We start from the raw sequence: 20,834 nt of genomic DNA on the forward strand, positions 1-20,834 counted from the left end.
ATTGCTAACAAGGCTGGAAATTCAAAACATCAAAAATCTAATAATTTCAATTTCTCAAACAATCAACTATTTTACACAATTTAAAAGATAAACATCTCCTTAATCTAACCACATTGTTCGATTTTCAAAGAGGCTTTACGGCAAAAGCATAAAGTTAGATTATGTTAGGACAGTACATAGCCACAAAAGTACAAACATCCATTTTCAATTCAAGGTCAGGCGTCACCAAAAGCAGAAACCAGCTAGAATTATGCACTAACCTTTGTCAATCTCCATCAGATGACACTCCTAGGACATTATGTTATACAATACATGCATTTTTTGTTCCATCAAGTTCATATTTATATCCAAAAACAGCATTTTACAGTAGCGTGAAATTCAGATTTTTTTCTTCTCTGAAATGCTTCCGGTGAACATAACAAAATTACTATTCGAAAACATTGGTAAATTATAATATTGTCATTCAAAGAATAATATATTATCATCTCGTAATTGCTACCGAATGGCCAGATCTCAAAATAACTTTACTGGGAAATCACATTTTGCAATAAACGGGGTGCTATGCTAAGAACAATAAGCTATGCTATACAGTTAGCATCATCTAATATCGATAATAACATTGTAAATATCCCCTTACCTTTGATTATCTCCATCAGAAGGCACTGCCAGGAATCCCAGGTCTGCTCAAAGTTCATAATTTATGTCCAAATAACACCAAGTAGTTAGCGTTCATTATGCTCCCACAAAACGTGGTGGGGGGGGGTGTAAAATCACGCCGAAAAGCTAAAAAAAACCTAGTAAATAATCTATTTACGTTCGTTCAAACATGTCAAACGTTGTTTAGCATTAATCTTTTGGTCCATTTTTAACGTTAAACATCAGTAATATTTTCACACAACCTATCCTATGTCTAGATAAACAATTATGACAAACTCACGCTTCTCAGATTTATGCGCAGGCGCAAAAAAATGAAGTGACGACATGTCAACTTCCTTGCATTCTAATTTGCTCTCTGTTTATCATAGACGCTTCAAACAACTTTATAAAGCTCGTTGACATCTAGTGGAAGCCGTAGGTGTTGCGAAATGAATCCTTTCTCACTATGGTATCTATAAAACAATGACACTAAATAGTACAGTCACAAAATTCAATTTTTTTTGATCTATTTTTCTCAGGTTTTTGCCTGCAATATGAGTTTTGTTATACTTACAGACACCATTCAAACTGTTTTAGAAAATTCAGAGTGTTTTCTATCCGAATGTGTTAATAATATGCATATCCTAGCTTCTGAGTTGGTGTAGGAGGCAGTTAAAAAAGGGCACATATTTTTTTCAAAATTTCTCAATACTGCCCCCTAGCCCCAACAGGTTTTAAGAACCTGCCTGCGTAAAAAGGTAAGGAGAGGGAGTGCACAAAACATTAGGAACACCTGCTCTTTCCATGACATAGACTGACTAGGTGAATCCAGGTGAAAGCTATGATCCCTTATTGAGGTCACTCTGTCAAATCCACTTCAATCAGTGTAGATGAAGGGGAGAAGACAGGTTAAAGAAGGATTTTTAAGCCTTGAGACAGATTGTGTATTTGTGCCATTCAGAAGGTGAATGGGCAAGACAAAGATTTAAGTGCCTTTGAATGGGGTATGCTAGTAGATGCCAGGTGCAACGCTGCTGGGTTTTTCACGCTCAACAGTTTCCCGTGTGTATCAAGAATGGTCCACCACGCAAAGGACATCCAGCCAAATTGACACAATTGTGGGAAGCATTGCAGTCAACATTGGCCAGCATCCATGTGCGACACCTTGTAGAGTTCATATATTAGGAAGATGTCCCTAATGTTTTGTACACTCCGTGTACATTTAAACAGGATAAAGTAGAATGTTGCAGTCTGTAATCCCCATATGTCCAAAAGCTGACCACCGTCATTCTCGTTCCCAAGAACTCTAAGGCTACCTACCACAATGATCAGTAGCACTCACATCTATAATCATGAAGTGCTTTGAAAGGCTGGTTATGGCACACATTAACTCCATCATCCTGACCCACTCCAATTTGCTTTATTGTTCCCCACGATGAAATCTGTGGATCCGTCTCCGTCCGTTAGTACGTTTGTTCGTACATTACACTGATTGGCCAGATAGTGGCACTATAAGAAGAGATTGAAAATACACACTTTGAAAGGTCACGGCCCTCACCTCGTTTGACTTAAAGTCATGAAATTCAGTACATTGGATCCTTGTGAGGAGAGGAACCTATTTGCTTCAGTTGACCCATATAGAAATAGATAGAGGAGTCAGGTTTATATTTGTGATATTATAGCGTCTGTGTCAGCCTGGGCAGCGCCATTGAGGCTAAAACTGAGGAATTCCCACCCAGTTGACTACTTTAAAAATGGAGGAAGCCTGGTGGAAGCCCTGAATTGCGCTGCCCCTGCTAAAATACCCTTTTGTCCAATAGAGGCATCTATAATTCTCTATGGGAAACCCTACGGTCCGCCATGATGGATTTTCTGCCATTTATAATTTTGTAAAAACACTTAAAAGCGCTACTCTTCTTGCACCGAATGAACTATCCGCACGGAACTTGATATGTGGCATCAATGGACAAAGGTCTCTCAATGCAATATTTTCCAAACTAGTACCTAAAACAAAATGGCTGCTATTGGCCAATAAACATTCACATGGGCGTGGTCTGGCACATAAATGCATATGAAATCAGTTAATGACATTCATATTGTCACAACATTTGGTACACATGTTGTAAACACGGTCAAAACTCAACATATGCAAGAGCATTCAAATCGACCTTAGGGCAGCGCTATAACGGGCACGTTTATATCTCTTGATCTGTTTGACTCAGAGTGATGCCATTTGGAACCCATGCTCATGGATATGAGTCTAGCTCACAGATACTACTAGCCCGATTTTGACGAAACTTTGGAGAATGATGCGACTTGCCATAGAAATCCGGCATTTACAAAATTACACTGACTGGCCCAAGCGGGGCGCTGCATCATTTGTGGGGACGACATGTTTACTGTTGCCTTGTTTAATGGTAATTTGGAATGTCAAGTCAATTAGGTATTATGGATCAAAATAAAACAAAAAAACACAGCAGAATATAAAGTGGCAAGCCGGATGGATGTAAGAGGATGACGCGCTTCTTTTGAGCCTAAAATGAAGAAAATTGGCGCAAAATTGTAAGAGGAAATCCTGCAGCATACTTAGAATGCTTAGCGTGTTTATTATAATATACACTGCTCCAAAAAATAAAGGGAACACTTAAACAACACAATGTAACTCCGAGTCAATCACACTTCTGTGAAATCAAACTGTCCACTTAGGATGCAACACTGATTGACAATAAATTTCACATGCTGTTGTGCAAATGGAATAGACAACAGGTGGAAATTATAGGCAATTAGCAAGACACCCCTTATAAAGGAGTGGTTCTGCAGGTGGGGACCACAGACCACTTCTCAGTTCCTATGCTTCCTGGCTGATGTTTTGGTCACTTTTGAATGCTGGCAGTGCTTTCACTCTAGTGGTAGCATGAGACGGAGTCTACAACCCACACAAGTGGCTCAGGTAGTGCAGCTCATCCAGGATGGCACATCAATGCGAGCTGTGGCAAGAAGGTTTGCTGTGTCTGTCAGTGTAGTGTCCAGAGCATGGAGGCGCTACCAGGAGACAGGCCAGTACATCAGGAGACGTGGAGGAGGCCGTAGGAGGGCAACAACCCAGTAGCAGGACCGCTACCTCCGCCTTTGTGCAAGGAGGAGAAGGAGAAGCTCTGCCAGAGCCCTGCAAAATGACCTCCAGCAGGCCACAAATGTGCATGTGTCTGCTCAAACGGTTAGAAACAGACTCCATGAGGGTGGTATGAGGGCCCGATGTCCACAGGTGGGGGTTGTGCTTACAGCCCAACACCGTGCAGGACGTTTGGCATTTGCCAGAGAACACCAAGATTGGCAACATTGGCGCCCTGTGCTCTTCACAGATGAAAGCAGATTCACACTGAGCACGTGACAGATGTGACAGAGTCTGGAGGCGCTGTGGAGAACATTCTGCTGCCTGCAACATCCTCCAGCATGACCGGTTTGGAGGTGGGTCAGTCATGGTGTGGGGTGGCATTTCTTTGGGGGGCCGCACAGCCCTCCATGTAGGTAGCCTGACTGCCATTAGGTACCGAGATGAGATCCTCAGACCCCTTGTGAGACCATATGCTGGTGCGGTTGGCCCTGGGTTCCTCCTAATGCAAGACAATGCTAGACCTCATGTGGCTGGAGTGTGTCAGCAGTTCCTGCAAGAGGAAGGCATTGATGCTATGGACTGGCCCGCCCGTTCCCCAGACCTGAATCCAATTGAGCACATCTAGGACATCATGTCTCGCTCCATCCACCAACGCCACGTTGCACCACTGACTGTCCAGGAGTTGGCGGATGCTTTAGTCCAGGTCTGGGAGGAGATCTCTCAGGAGACCATCCGCCACCTCATCAGGAGCATGCCCAGGCATTGTAGGGAGGTCATACAGGCACGTGGAGGCCACACACACTACTGAGCCTCATTTTGACTTGTTTTAAGGACATTACATCAAAGTTGGATCAGCCTGTAGTGTGGTTTTCCACTTTAATTTTGAGTGTGACTCCAAATCCAGACCTCCATGGGTTGATAAATTGGATTTCCATTGATTCTTTTGGTGTGATTTTGTTGTCAGCAGATTCAACTATGTAAAGAAAAAAGTATTTAATAACATTATTTATTTCATTCAGATCTAGGATGTGTTGTTTAAGTGTTCCCTTTATTTTTTTAGCAGGATACATAGCAATCTACAGTCAATGATGTGGCACACAACCATTGGTTGATGCATGCAATGTCTGAGCAGGGGAATACAACCTTTATGTCAGCTCCCTGTCACTCATTGTCCGGCAAACGTGATGTTTGGCTTAACAATGAGAGCAATGGAGTTGACAACAGCACAAAAAGATCTGGGACCAGGCTACTGTCTAATTCAGTGAACTAATTGACCTGTGGCTAACTGTCATCAGCATGTCACAAGACTGTGTTAGCGCACTGAATGCCTAGGCTCTAGCTCTGGGAGCAATTATAAAATGTCAGCCAAGGCTATTCTGTTCACGGAACCACCGCAAGACTTCACCTCTCCCTTGACCAGTGGTGGAAAAAGTACATAATTGTCATACTTGAGTAAAAGTTTTTAAAAAATGCTTTACCTTTATTTAACTGGGCAAGTCAGTTAAGAACAAATTTTTATTTACAATGACGGCCAAACCCAGACAATGCTGGGCCAATTTTGCGCTGCCCTATGGGACTTCCAATCACGGCTGTTCGAACCAGGGTGTCTGTAGTGATGCCTCTAGCACTGAGATGCAGTGCCTTAGAGACTGCTGCGCCACTCGGGAGCCCCTAGTGATACCTAACTAGAAAATGACTCAAGTAAAAGTCACCCAGTAAAATACTACTTGAGTCAAAGTCTAAAAGTATTTGGTTTTAAATATACTTAAGTATCAAAAGTAAATGTAATTGCTAAAATATACTTAAGTATCATTTCACATTCCTTGTATTAAGATAACCAGACGGCACTATATTCTTGTTTTATTTATTTACAGATAGCCAGTGGCACACTCAGACATAATTAGCAAATTAAGCATTTGTGTTTAGTGAGTCTGACAGATAAGAGGCAGTAGGGATGAACATGGATGTTCTCTTGATGTGTGTGAATTGGACCATTTTCCTGTCCTGCTAAGCTTACGAAATGTAACGAGAAAATGTATGGAATAAAAAGTACATTATTTTCTTTAGGAATGTAGTGGAGTAAAAGTAAACGTAAAAAATAAATAGTAAAGTACAGATACTCTAAAGTACTACTTACATACCCCAAAAAACTACTTAAGTACTTTACACCACTGCCCTTGACCTCTTCTAAGAAGACCCCAGCGGCTGATAGACAACTGTGTGATCAAGGTCATGGCACCAATGAGACTGACTGCGTTTGAACCCAGGTCATTTGCATGCTACAAGACTGTGTTGGCCAGTGGGTGGATGCTAGGCAGTATCCTTGGAGCCTTAGGTGGCCCAAGGATACCGCCTAGCTCTAGCATCAACACCAATGGGACTGACTGGGTTTTTGAACCCAGGTCTAATGCATGTCACAAGACTGTGTTAGCCCACTATGCTCAAGCCTAGCCATTAACCCTCCCGTTGTCCTCCCATTCTGCCTACTCCCCGTGTCCCCGGCGGGTCACCCTGTCCCGTCTCGGCTAAAGGCCCAGTGGGCACAAGTGTGACAGTATGCATGTGAACAGCCTTTGCAGATGTATTTCTTACACCTGCAGCACGCCGTGTGTCTTGGCATCCTTCTTGGGTTGGCAGAGCTGACACCTCTTCCTCTTACTCGCCACTAGCGGGGCGGCGGCCGGGCCAGCGGTGTCCGGGCCAACGGCGGCCGGGCCAACGGCGGCCGGGCCAGCGGCGTGCTCCCGGGCTCGCGGAGGAGCCGCGTCGTCGTCCGCACTCTGTAGGACTTTGACAAGCACGGACGCGGCTTCGGTGCGGGGGAGACGCTGCCTTCTTTGTGTCAAGGGCTTGACAAGTGCCTTTCCCAACTGCTCCAGGAACACCCTCCTCTTCTTCCGCTTCCGAGGCATCCAGTCGGGCTTGATCTCTCGACATATGACAAAGGCGTTGTAGGAGGACACGTCGAGGATGTTGTGGAAGATGACCAGGGGCCAGCGGACAGTCATCCGTCTGCAGCTGTAGGTGCCGACCACCTTGTCTAGGTTGTCCACGCCACCCTTGTTGCAGTTGTAGTCTAGGATGAGGGCCGGCTTCCGGTCGCGGCGATCGCTAACGTCGGCCTCCGTGTGCAGCATGCTCAGGAGTAGCACGTTCTTATTTCTCTTTGCCAGGTAGGACACTAGAGTGGCGGTGGGCGTGAAGGCGAACCTGGAGGACGAGACCTGTCTGGAGCAGCGCGGGAGGGAGCTCGGGCTTGTTCTTTCGCACCGTGCCGACCATGGTGAGGTTCCTCTCGAGGAGCCACTGCCCGAGTTCGTAGGAGGTGAAGAAATTGTCACAGGTGGCGTTGTGACGACCCGGCAGCCCCTGCGTGAGATCGAGGACGACGCGCGCGCCCTGGTTCTTCTCAGGGGCTCCGCCAGCCGCCTTACCAGTATAGACTTGCATCTTCCAAGCGTAGCTGGACTTGGCGTCGCAGGCCACCCACGACTTGATGCCGTATTTGGCCGGCTTGCTGGGAATGTACTGTCGGAAAGGACAGCGTCCTTTTGGGAGAGGGAGAGGGAGAGGGAGGAGACGTCGTCGACGCCACTACTGATGCTGCTGACGCTACCTCTCTATACTACCGCTGGCTCATCATTGGGGCGCACAGCGTTTATGTTACACGCTGATGCTACCTCTCTATACTACACATACATACAGTACGTACATACACACAGATACACACATACACAGACAGTACCTCTGAACGGGACCAGTTGTTCGTCCACCATCAAGTCGGATCCCGGGTTGTAGAGGGCCGGCAGCCACTCCTCCCACATGTCCCAGACCTCTCTTATGGCTGCCAGTCTGTCGGTGGCGAGTCTTGCGGGTCTCAACCGGTGGTCGTCAAATCGCAGCAGCCTCGAGTACTTGTGAAAGACCTTGAGCGGCATGGTGGCTCGGAACACGGTGCTGCCGCTCTCCGTGTCCCACAGGCTGGCCGCGGCCTCGCCTCGGGACCTGTAGACGCCCGCTAGGATTAGCAGCCTTAGGTAGGCACACAGGTCGGTGGAGTCCATGGCTTGCCAGCCGTAGCCGTATTTTCTCACCCCCTGTAGATTTGTCATGTCCACAATGATCCTTTCTATCGCCGGCGTGATAAACAGCCGGAAGGTGGACTCGTTGTCGAGCGCGCACGACGTGGCGTAGGCCGTGGGGCCAGGTGTCACCGCGGGGCCGGGGTGGAGGACGGCGCGGGGCAGGTCCGGGCTGCGATAGGCCACGGAGGACCATTTGATTTTGCTGTTTTTTGACAGCAACGTCTCCCTTTGGGCTTGGCCAGCCGCCGCCGTGTCCTCTCGCTCTGGCTCTCTGTCTCGCTCTCGGGCAGCGGCCGTGTCTCCCTCTCGCTCTTCCTCCTCCGAAGAGGAGCACGACCGCGAGGCCGAGTCGTCCGCGTCACATTCTGGGTCGTATTCCTCGCCTTCTTCGTTTTCTCGGTCGACACTGGAGGCTATCTGTTCCAGGACCTGAGCCGCGCTGAAACCAGGACTGCGAGGCGGTGGCGGCCTCACGCTCGACGGGGTCGTATTCCTCACCGTCCTCATCGTCGTCCTCATCGTCCTCATCTTCTTCTTCTTGACAATATTAGTAGCCTCTCTACGGCCGGCCGACAGTGGCCACGTGAACGGTTGCTGCTCTCTTGCACACTGACGCACCGCAGCTCCCAGGGGGTCACTCTGACCCGGCCGAGACAACGGCAGGGGGGTTATAACATACACATTGCTAACGCTGCGGCTGGGCCCGGGTCGCTCTAACCCGGCCTAGACAACGGCAGGGGGGTTATAACATACACATTGCTAACGCTGCCCTGGGGTCGCTATGACCCGGCCTCGACGCGGTGGAACAACTCCTAACACATGGCCGGCCCGGGGGGGTCGCTCTGACCCGGCCGAGACACGGGGGAACAGCTCCTAACACATGGCCGGCCCGGGGTCGCTCTGACCCGGCCTAGACACGGGGGAACAGCTCCTAACACATGGCCGGCCCAGGGGGTCGCTCTGACCCGGCCGAGACAACGGGAGGGCTAACACATGTCCGAGCCAGGGTCGCTCTGACCCAGCCGAGACAACGGGAGGGCTATGGGAACTAACACAAGTCTCAGGCAACTCATCACACAAAAATAGTTCACTGAACTACCTCAGCTGCACTTTTTTGGTTAGCTACCCCCACACAACATTTTGCTCTGCCCAAAGTAGACCTCATGCGCAAATTATTTTTGGTGGCCTGATTCACATACTGTTTTGGTTTAGACTTCATAGTATTGGTGTAAGAAATAGCCGTTTTAACTTAAATTACAAAATACGTTCACAGTTGTTAACAAGTTTAATTAGACTGTCAGAAAATAGTTAAATGCAAAGGTGAAAGCAAAATGGTTTAGCTGTCTGCTTTTGCAAACGTCACTCTCCATCGTACAGCATGGCAGGAATGAGAAATATGCCTACGAACATGACTACTTATCAAAAATACATGAACTCAGCATTGGCGAAAATCTGATATCAACTTTGGAGGGGACAATTACATGACATTTTCTCAAGAGCAATTCCTGAGGGGGACACCAAAAGTAGTGCTGTAACACATAGCCTACATTGTAATATGGTAAATGTATATTGAGGAACCAAAGAAATAAGGTGTTTGCCGTACTCCTAACTACCGGTACCCAAAACTACACAACAGCAATACCATTGCCTTTAACAAATCTTAGTTCAGTCACCAGTTTAAGTTGAGAGTGGGGGTATCCATGGCATTTTCCAATTATGTTCCTATTTTACAAGTTAAAAAAAATGAGAACCTTTCATAATGTTGCCAAACAAAGACTCAACAAACTTACCTGAGACTCCCTGTCTCTGCCAGTCTGTCCCTGCATATCTGTCCCCAACTCTGCTGTCTGTGTGCCATCTGTTGCCTGCTCTGCCTAATGACATCATTGTGAAACATTTCCATTAGAATTTCATTTCTTTCTTATGATCATTTTATCAACTAGTCTTTGAGATATTAGGCTACTAGGGTTCTTACTATGCGTTTTGGTGTATTGAAAAATACTCTGATGTCCGTCTTTTATTTTTCTGCCATTTTTCTACCTGGCTGGCTGGCTGGCTACACACACAGTGTGTAGGTTATTTGCAGTAGGAGATGGGCTTCTATCATCTTCAATCATTCTATTTGGGCTTCGATCTAAAAGGTAGCTAGCAAATGTGAAACGGATTAAAATGACAAGACTTGACAGCTGTATGAGTTCACCATTTACACAACATATGCTGCAACCTTTTGTAATTGTAATAGTTTGTTTCATATTGGCTGGCTTCCAACAATAGCTGAATTTGCAAAGCTAGCGAGCACCAATTCAGTTTCAGTGGTGATTTTAAAGCTTCGACTTTCCGACCTGAAAATCACCGACGTCATGATTTGTATTTTTCCCGAGGTCCAAGTTATTTTGAACGCGGCAACAGTACCGTATGTGACACAATGTATTGCCATATTCGAAATTCTATTGATTATATCACATGCCCAACTGTATTGAATTTCCCTTCTAAATCTGATCATTGATGGATGGCTGCCTATCAATAAAGATTTTCTACATAAAATATTTTTCTGGGCTATACTTTTCATTGATGTGTCAACACAAGTCACAAAGTTTTTTACACAAAAAAATCTAGACAATAAAACGCATGCAACCCTTCCATTAGCACAGCAGATGGCAATGCACCAATTATAACGAAGAGATAAAGGGTGTCGATTTCCGATTGGAGAAACAGATTTAGCAATGCAAGATGGCTGAAATTGGAGAGCTCCAGAAACTAAAGGTTGCTAACACGTTTTTATCTAAGTTTAAAACGTCTTATACCGGTGTTATATTTTTGGAAGATTAATTATCGTATGTTGTCAGTTATCTTTACTTTGTAAATAAGGATCTTGCACGCTGCAGATCTCTGGACACCTACAGACGCGGTTAGCTAATTGATGCTAACGGACAGGAAGTGAAATAATCCATGCTTGCTGCACGGTTTAGTTAGCTAGGCATGTTGAGGTTGGAGATAGCGAAACTGACTGGTACCCAGGCTATGCGGATAACATTCCACTCCGTGTGATATGACAGGAGAGTAATGATAGCTAAACAGAATGGTTCCCAGACTAGTATCCACACTTGTTGAATTTATTTAGTCTGGCTTTATCTCAGTGAGGGCCAAAGTGATCCACTACTGCTGTGAAGTTAGCAACGAACGGACAGCAGAGGCGCATGCGCGACTACGAATGAATGAAATTGTACAGTATGTTCTTGAGTGTTATTGTTAGGTCTAAATTGGCTTTGTTGCAATGATATTGGCTTTGCCGGGCGCAGTATTTCCGTTACACTGTTTCACGGCAAACAGTAGCTAACTGCGGCTGTAAAATGTTTCACAGCAAACAGTGCAACGGAAACACTGCGCCCGACAAAGCCAATATCATTGCCGCCACGCAAAACAAATATGCAACATGAAAAAATATTTCTGCTAGGGCGCCCTTTGACGCTTCTAGAACAGGCCACAAACAGAAATTAATCCCCAAAATCCTACAACCCCATAGTAGCTCAGCGAGAGAACTTGAATGCGCCACGAAGAATATTTATGAGTGTCATAGGGAAGGAAACATGCATTCTGAGTTACCCTAACAGGTTGGCCTACATTATATCCACTTTTTATGCAAGTTTTTTGCGACCTGAAGTTAATCAATAGGATAATAACTAGTTAAAAGATAACATTTGGGATCTGGCTAATGATTAGCCCAGTAGTCTAAATGCAGATAGGCAACCCCATGCTTCAGTTTATTTATTTGCTTCATCAGTTGGGCTACAGGTGATAGTGTTTATTGCTACTAGCATACTGATAATATGGACCATATTAGCATGGGCTATTTACGTCATTTTTTAAAACTAGGCAAGTCAGTTAAGAACAAATTCCTACACTGGCCAAACCGACGACACTGGGCCAATTGTGTGCTGCCCTATGGGACTCCCAATCACGTCTGGTTGTGATACAGCCTGGATTCGAACTTTGGCTCATTTCTGGAGGTGGATATTATATTTTAGATGGTGTCAGCATAGTTTTACTTTCATTTGGGAGTGGAATGTCCTTTAAAAAAAGTCAGCAGAACTGAGCTTTCCAGTCCTGATGCAATCAAAGTCTAGGAGGGACCCCCCCCCCCCCCCCCCCAATGATATTTTCCCTGCTACACATTTTTTCCAAGGGAAACACTGTTGGGTAGTACCACTTGTATTGCAAGAACTGCAATTTAGTAGGAATGTGTAATCTAATCAGCAATCCACACTTCTGTCCTACAGCTTGCAGAGCTGAAGCATGAGTGTGAAGCCAGGGGTCTGGATGTGAAGGGCAACAAAGTGGAACTGATCACACGACTACAGGCTCATCTAGAGGAGCATGGTGAGCATGCAGTAATGGATGGACTAAATATGCATTGGGTCAGGTTCCCAGACACGGATAAAACCTAGTGCTAGCCTAAAAGTATTCTCCATTTAGCATACTTTTAGGTTCTGGAGTAAGGACTAGGCTTTACCTGTCAGTTAAACTGGCCCATGGAGTGGAAAGTGTGATAACTTGCTGACTTCTAGCCCCTACCCCTTGACACTCCTTTATATCTAAAAGGTGTGAGCAATATGGCAAGAATTCCACCCAGCCTATGAATGGGCAAAGTGATGCATATGCTTAATTTATGATTCTTTTTTTAAATGTATTTTTTACAGAGGATGACATAGGCCTAAATGAAGATGATGTTCTGGGAGACGAGCCAAAGGTAAGCCTGGTTTTAAAACGGTATGGCAGCCATGGCACTTCATGTATGGATTAGCTGAATACCACCATGTCCAGTATAGTCATTTTGTACATGCTGCAGTTGCTTAGGTGAAATGACATGAAAATAAATGTATAATTGTAGGAGCATTTCTTGATGATGCTTTGTGCTTTTGAAAATGTACTGTAGTACCTCTCGAAAGATGTGGATGCCATCACTGGGGATAACGACGAGAAACCACTAGCGGTGTCTGAGTACGTTTTTCATTTTGTTAAAACACGTTGAAGACGGACATTTTCTTTCCATGATTTTTCTGACGATCTGATGCCCCTAACTGTTGAAATATGTTCCGTGTGATTTTGAATGTTTTTCAGGACGGCTGAAAAGAAAGTGGTAAAAATCACACCTCCAGTGTCTGTGGATGAGGTAATAGGATGCTTGTTGCAGTCTTTCACCAGTCATGACGGGTCTTCGATGCAATGATGGTTTGCTAACCTTATCATAAACATATTTTTAATCCTGTATTCAGAGGTTACAGAAAAGAGCAGACCGCTTCAATGTCCCTGCCTCGGCTGACAGCAAGAAGGCCATACGTGCTGCCCGGTCAGTACCCAACCATTCTTACAAATTATAGAATAACTCTCCCATGCACTATTGATTGAGCGTGTCTATGAAACTATATATTAAAGTTGATTAAATATGTCTTGTGTTCAGGTTTGGTTTGTCCGCTGCTGCACCTCCAACTTCCACCACAGGTCGGTCTCAATCTTCCAGTCATTTACTGTTCTCATGTTGAGGTTTTAATGTTATTTTTCCAAGAACCATAACCTGAAGTCAGTTTACTAAACAAGGTTGAAGAGCATCATTTATCACAAGTAATGGTAGGAAAACTGTTTTCCTGCATTGGCTCTCTGGTTTTAATCTGTTTTGTTTTCTCTTTTCTTTCTATCATAGGTGTTACTGTGAATAAATCCACTGCAAGTAATCCACATATGTTGAGCAGTCACCTCTCCTCATTTCATTAATGTGACCATTACTGTGACTCAGAACATTTCATTAAGTATTTCTCTCACTCTGTGTTCTGAGTAGCCAGTCAGCGTTGAACAGCTAAAAAAGCGAGCTGAACGATTTGGCGGGAACGTTTCTTCAGTCTCCAAGAAGGTGACCTCATAGGGATGGGCCAGTTTCTAGATTAGACTAAGGCATCCTGAAAGTTGAAAGAAATGCTGAATTGAAACCTAGTGATTATACTTAAGCATTTTTGATTAGGGTAAGCCACCTCCATGTTACAGATTTAAGACCATATTTGTGTGTTCCAGGTTGAGGAAGATGAGAAGCTGAAGAAGCGGAAAGAAAGATTTGGGATACTCACTGGTGCTGTCGCAACTGACGTTGAGGTTTTCAGATTATATTTATTATCGTTACCGGTACAGTTAATTCAATGTATTCAGACCCCTTGACCTTTTCCATATTTTGTTACATTACAGCCTTATTCTAAAATGGATTAAATAAAACATTTTCCTCATCAATCTACACACAATACCCCATAATGACAAAGCAAAAACGGGTTTATAGAAATTAATGTGTTTAAAATGAAAAAACACCTTATTTACATAAGTATTCAGACCCTTTGCTATGAGACTTGAAATTGACCTCAGGTGCATCCTTTTCCATTGATCATCCCTGTGATGTTTCTACAACTTTATTGGAGTCCACCTGTGGTAAATTTTAAATTGATTGGACATGATTTTGAAAGGAACACCTGTTGTCAGAGCAAAAACCAAGTCATGAGGTCGAAGGAATTGTCTGTAGAGCTCCGAGACAGGATTATGCCGAGGCACAGATCTGGGGAAGGGTACTAAAAATAGCTGTGCAGCGACGTTCCCCCATCCAGCTTGAGAGGCTCTGCAAAGAAGAATGGGAGAAACTCCCCAAATACAGCTGTGCCAAACTTGTAGTGTCATACCCAAGAAGACCTGAGGCTGTAATCGCTGCCAAAGGTGCATCAACCAAGTACTGAGTAAAGGCTCTGAAATACTTGTGTAAATTTGATATTTCAGTAGTTTTTTTTTTTAATTTTGCAAACACTTCTAAAAACCTGTTTTGGGGATATTGTGTGGGGGGGGAATAACAATTTAATCCATTTTAGAATAAGCCTGTAACTATGTGGAAAGGGGTCAAGGGGTCTGAATACTTAATGAATGCACTTTATATATTACAGATTTCTTTCCTATTTTGTAATATTTTATTCCATAGATTAAATCAAATGTTTTTACTCTTTTTCCTCAGGCAAAGAAACAGAAGCGTTCTGAACGATTTGGAAATGTGACAGTGTAAATTGGTATTTTTAAGTGACGTTTTATGCTTTTATTTTGTTGCAAACATAACTGAAATGTACTGTATATAGCTTGTCAACAGTTGTATTACATTTGGTCATTAAAGTAGTTTTCAATTATTTTCTAGAGTTGCTGTTATTCTTTCCATGGGTTTGCTATTTGATTATTGTCCAGTTGTACCAAGTGGAGTACGTGGCCTGGTAGCAGGGAACCCTCACTGGGTCCCCCAGATAGTGGCCTGACAAGTGCACAACATGCTGGACTATGTTCTTACACTGCCAGACCTGTGAGCTGACAAGTCAGGACATTGTTTCACTACTTAGTATAAATATAGGAAGTGAGAGAAAAGAGGACGTTTGAACATTGGGTCAATGCCACAATTTTGTAGCATTATAGATGCACTCACCTGGTCTGAGTGCATAGCACATACAGAATGTCCAACCCACTATACCCACCCATGGCTACACTCCTGCCTAGTCATGTGGAATCCAGAGAATGGGGCCTAATTTATTTAAATTGACTGATTTATATGAATGGTAACTCAGGAACATCTTTGAAATTGTTGCATGTGTTATTTTTGTTCAGTATACTTACTCCGCCCATAACTTTTGGACTTTCACATCTTCTGGGAGTGCTATAATCATTGAGTCACTTAGTTTTACACTTAAAATGTATACATTTGGTCAGTCCAAATTTGCTTTTTAATTCTGTCATGGAAACAATTGTATTTCCTATTACCAACTCATTTACGGTTTGCCTCTAGATTTCCATGTGGACCAATTTATTGGTGAACACACTGCCCTATTCCATCTGGACCAGAGGAATACCTACAGTTGAAGTCGGAGGTTTACATACACCTTAGCCAAATACATTAACTCAGTTTTTCACAATTCCTGACATTTAATCCTAGTAACAATTCCCTGTGTTAGGATCACCACTAAAGAATGTCATGTCAGAATAGAGAATTATTTCAGCCTTTATTTCCTTCATCACATTCCCAGTGGGTCAGAAGTTTACATACTCAGTAGCGTTGCCTTTATATTTAACATAGGTCAAATGTTTTGGCTAGCCTTCCACAAGCTTCCCACAATAAGATGGGGAAATTTTAGCCCATTCCTCCTGACAGAACTGGTGTAACTGAGTCAGGTTTGTAGGCCTCCTTGCTCACACACGTTTTTTCAGTTCTGCGCACACATTTTCTATAGGATTGAGGTTAGGGCTTTGTGATGGCCACTCCAATACCTTGACTTTGCTGTCCTTAAGCCATTTTTCCACAACTTCGGAAGTATGCTTGTTGTCATTGTACATTTGGAAGACCCATTTGCGACCAAGATTTAACTTCCTGACTGTCTTGAGATGTTGCTTCAATATATCCACATAATTTTCCACATGATGCTGCCACCCCTGTGCTTCACGTTTGGGATGGTGTTCTTCGGCTTGCAAGTATCCCCCTTTTTCTTCCAAACATAACGATGGTCATTATGGCCAAACAGTTCTATTTTTGTTTCATCAGACCAGAGGACATTTCTCCAAAACACATGATCTTTGTCCCCATGTGCAGTTGCAAACCGTAGTCTGGCTTTTTTATGGCGGTTTTGGAGCAGTGGCTTCTTCCTTGCTGAGCGGCCTTTCAGGTTATGTCGATATAGGTCTCGTTTTACTGTGGATATAAATACTTTTGTACCCGTTTCCTCCAGCATCTTCACAAGGTCCTTTACTGTTGTTCTGGTATTGATTTGCACTTTTCGCACCTAAGTACGTTCATCTCTAGGAGACAGAACGCGTCTCCTTCCTGAGCGATATTACAGCTGCGTGGTCGCATGGTGTTTATACTTGCATACTATTGTTTGTACAGATGAACATGGATCCTTCAGGCGTTTGGAAATTGCTCCCAAGGAGGAACCAGACTTATGGAGGTCTACAATTTTTTTTCTGAGGAATTGGCTGATTTCTTTTGATTTTCCCATGATGTCACGCAAAGAGGCACTGATATTGAAGGTAGGCCTTGAAATACATCCACAGGTGCACCTCCAATTGACTTAAATTATGTTAATTAGCCTATCAGAAGCTTCTAAATTCATGACATCATTTTATGGAATTTTCCAAGCTGTTTAAAGGCACAGTCAACTTAGTGTATGTAAACTTCTGACCCACTGGAATTGTGATACAATGAATTATAAGTGAAATAATCTGTAAACATTTGTTGTAAAAATGACTTGTGTCATGCACAAAGTAGATGTCATAACCGACTTGCCAAAACTATGTTTGTTAACAAGAAATTTGTGGAGTGGTTTAAAAACGAGTTTTAATGACTCCAACCTAAGTGTATGTAAACTTCCGACTTCAACTGTATGTAAGAATGCTGTTCATTGACTACAGCTCAGCATTTAACACCATGGTACCCTCCAAACTTGTCATTAAGCTCGTGACCCTGGGTCTCGACCCCGCCCTGTGCAACTGGGTCCTGGACTTTCTGATGAGCCGCCCCCAGGCGGTGAGTGTATGAAGCAACATCTCCACCCCGCTGATTTTCAACACTGGGGCCCCACAAGGGTGTGTTCTCAGCCCTCTCCTGTACTCCCTGTTCACCCATGACTGCGTGGCCAACTCAATCATTAAGTTTGCAGATGACACTACAATGGTAGTCTTGATTACCAACAACGACGAGACGGCCTACAGTTAGGAGATAAGGGCCCTCGGAGTGGGGTGTCAGGAAAATAACCTCACTCAACGTCAACAAAACAAAGGAGATGATCGTGGACTTCAGGAAACAGCACAGGGAGCACCCCCCCCCCATCCACATCGACGGGACAGTGGTGGAGAAGGTGGAAAGTTTTAAGTTCCTTGGCGTACACATCACGGACCAACTGAAATGGTCCACCCACACAGACAGCGTGGTGAAGGCGCAGCAGTGCCTCTTCAACCTCAGGAGGCTGAAGAAATGTGGCTTGTCACCTAAAACACTCACAAACTTTTACAGATGCACAATCGAGAGCATCCTGTCGGGCTGTATCACCGCCTGGTACGGCAACTGCTCCGCCCACAACCGTAAGGCTCTCCAGAGGGTAGTGCGGTCTGCATAACGCATCACCGGGGGCAAACTACCTGCCCTCCAGGACACCTACAGCGCCCGATGTCACAGGAAGGCCAAAAAGATCATCAAGGACAACAACCACCCGAGCCACTGCCTGTTCACCCCGCTATCATCCAGAAGGTGAGGTCAGTACAGGTGCATCAAAGCTGGGACCGAGAGACTGAAAAACAGCTTCTATCTCAAGGCCATCAGAATGTTAAACAGCCATCACTAACATAGAGAGGCTGCTGTCAACACAGACTCAAATCTCTTGCCACTTTAATACATTTAATAAATGGTTTTAATAAAGGTATCACTAGTCACTTTAAATAACGCCACTTTAATGATGTCTACATATCCTACATAACTCATCGCCTATGTATTTACTGTATTCTATACCATCTACTGCATCTTGCCTATGCCGCACGGCCATGGCTCATCCATATATTTATATGTACATGTTCTTATTCATCCCTTTACATTTGTGTGTATAAGGTAGTCGTGAATGTTAGATATTACTGCACTGTCGGAACTAGAAGCACAAGCATTTCGCTACACTCGCATTAACATCTGCTAACCATGTGTATGTGACCAATAAGATTTGATTTGAATTCTGAAAAGCTATCCAAGCATTGTTCCATAGGAGTGTTTTTTTAGGGAGTGATATGTGTTGTAGAATCTGTTTTCATTTTCATCCATATTGTTAGTGTTCTTAACTTGTACTTTTTTATGTTCTTAGCTCCATCCTTTGAAAACAGACACGTGAAAAGATTATTGGGTTGAGCATGCGCATCTTCAATATGTACCCATTGTTCCTCTTTAGTGCATTTAACAATATGTCGCAAGTAAAAGCCTTGGGTGGCAAGTTGATACAATTCCAAGTCTGGAAGGTTAAAACCACCCTCAGACTTAGAGACATGTAAAACTTTATTTAGTCTTGAGTTTTATTTGCCCATAGAAAGTCTTATGGCCAAGTATACTTTTTTAAAGAATGTCTTTGGTGGGGTAATTGGTATTACCGAAAATAAAAACTTTTGGACCCATGTCTTTCTAAAGTGGTTTATTGTACCTGTAAGATTTATGGGAAGATTGTTCCATTTAATTAGATCTGCTTTCATGTTGAGTAATGGGATAAAGTTATCTTCAACATAGACTTTGGGTAATCTAAAAGTTAAAGGAATCGGATTACTTGGTGTGTCATCATGGTGGTGTCTGACTTGTGGTCAGGTTCGATGGAAGGAGATGGACCAAACTAATTTACATGCATACTTTGGGGTTCTAATCCTTGCTGGTGTTTTCAGATCCAATAGGGAATCTACAGAATCCCTGTGGGATGCAGATAACTTTTCCGTGCAACAATGTCTCTGGGAAAACTTCCACATTATTTCCAGGATTATCCGCTTTGATAACTGGGACACCAGACCAGCTCGGCAGCAGAGACACAAGCTAGCTGCAATCAGGTCAGTGGGTGGACTGCCTTCCCCTGTTTAACAACCCTGGGCCCAACGTTACTGTTGTTGAGCATCTTATGCCATTTAGGGGCCGCTGTCCCTTCAGGCAGTACATACCGTCTAAACCCGCATAATATGGAACCAAGATCTGGGCTGCCTGTGATGCTGCTTCATCATATGCATGGAAATTGCAAGTGTATATGTGGAAGCCAGATGGAGGAGCCCCTGAGAAGAACCAAGGGATGAGGGTTGTCCTGGATGTGGCACTGGGACTCCGTGGCCACAACCTCATATGCAATAACTTTTTTTTACTTCGCACAAGTTGGGACAGGAGCTCCTCAAGAGGAAGCTGACGATGGTAGGAAAGGTACGAAAAAACAAGCCAGAGCTCCCACCTCAGGCCTGTTCCGTGTATTCAACAGATATCAATTCCTCTAAGTTTGTGTTCACGGCCGACACGTCCCTAGTGTCCTACGTTCCAAAGAAAGGCAAAAATGTAGTACTCATGAGTACGCTGCATAGGGATGGGAGAATCTGTGGCCAGGAACATCAAAAACCAGAAATCATAATGGATTACAATGCCACAAAAGGAGGGGCGGACAATTTAGACAAGCTGGTGACTGGCTACATCTACCAAAGAAGAACCCTACACTGGCCACTTGTGATATTCTTCAACATCTTGGACATCGATGCACAACGCGTCGGCTTTTTCTCGAGAAGCTGGGCAAGGCATTGGTAAGACCACAAATCCAGAGGAGGCAACATATCCCAAGGACCCCAGCTTCTGCAGCCATCGGAGGAGGATGCTGGTGCCCCATCCGCCCGACCCACAGAACTAACAACTCCAATACCGGAAGTAAGTGTGAGTGATGTTGTTGCATGTGTGTGTGTGTCTCATACCTTGGCCTGCTGTAACTATACATGTGAGTGAGATGTTAGTAAAATTCCTGAACTAAGTGTTTTCATCATTCTAGATTGCAACCGGTAGCAACAAGAAGCGCTGTGATGTGTGGGGACCCAAGAAGGACAGGAAGACACAGTACACATGCATCAAGTGCAAGAAATACATTCGCAACACACACAGTGAAACTCTGTCCCTCATGTGGTGTGTAGACCGGCCTTAATTTGTGTTCAATGGGGCTCATTTATCTTTTCCATCAAATACTGTATGTAAAATTTGTCCTTCCAATTTGTTCAGTTCAAAGCAATAAACATCAATAGTGATGAAAACCTTGTTTCATTTATATTTGTTCAAGATAAACATTTATTCCACCCATGTCTTGATTATAACGAATAGAGCTTTTATTGATAAATGAAATCTAGCAGAGGTAAATGGCAATTATTAACCATGTATGCTGTCTATATTACTTGTAATTGATATAAGTCAACATCTA

The 20,834-nt window shown here is 44.0% G+C and overlaps 1 protein-coding gene across 2 annotated transcripts; it reads left to right on the forward strand.

Moving 5' to 3' along the window:
* Window positions 1-10,500: 10,500 nt before the first annotated feature.
* LOC106567088 (uncharacterized) lies at window positions 10,501-15,035 on the forward strand. Of its 2 annotated transcripts, XR_001319996.3 has the most exons (11): window positions 10,501-10,599; window positions 12,114-12,213; window positions 12,534-12,583; window positions 12,770-12,834; window positions 12,955-13,006; window positions 13,110-13,183; window positions 13,295-13,335; window positions 13,535-13,561; window positions 13,670-13,741; window positions 13,900-13,977; window positions 14,870-15,035. XR_001319996.3 is itself a non-coding variant. In XM_014135972.3 (10 exons), exons 1-10 carry the CDS (start codon window positions 10,567-10,569, stop codon window positions 14,915-14,917), a joined length of 564 nt encoding a protein of 187 aa, XP_013991447.1. In that variant the 5' UTR covers window positions 10,501-10,566; the 3' UTR covers window positions 14,918-15,035. The 2 variants fall into 2 exon arrangements, 1 of the variants encoding a protein (XP_013991447.1); XM_014135972.3 differs by lacking the exon at window positions 13,670-13,741 and having other exon boundaries at window positions 13,535-13,557.
* Window positions 15,036-20,834: the final 5,799 nt, after the last annotated feature.

Source organism: Salmo salar, chromosome 13, assembly GCF_965601325.2.
Source record: "Salmo salar chromosome 13, fSalSal1, whole genome shotgun sequence".
Lineage (NCBI taxonomy): Eukaryota > Metazoa > Chordata > Actinopteri > Salmoniformes > Salmonidae > Salmo > Salmo salar.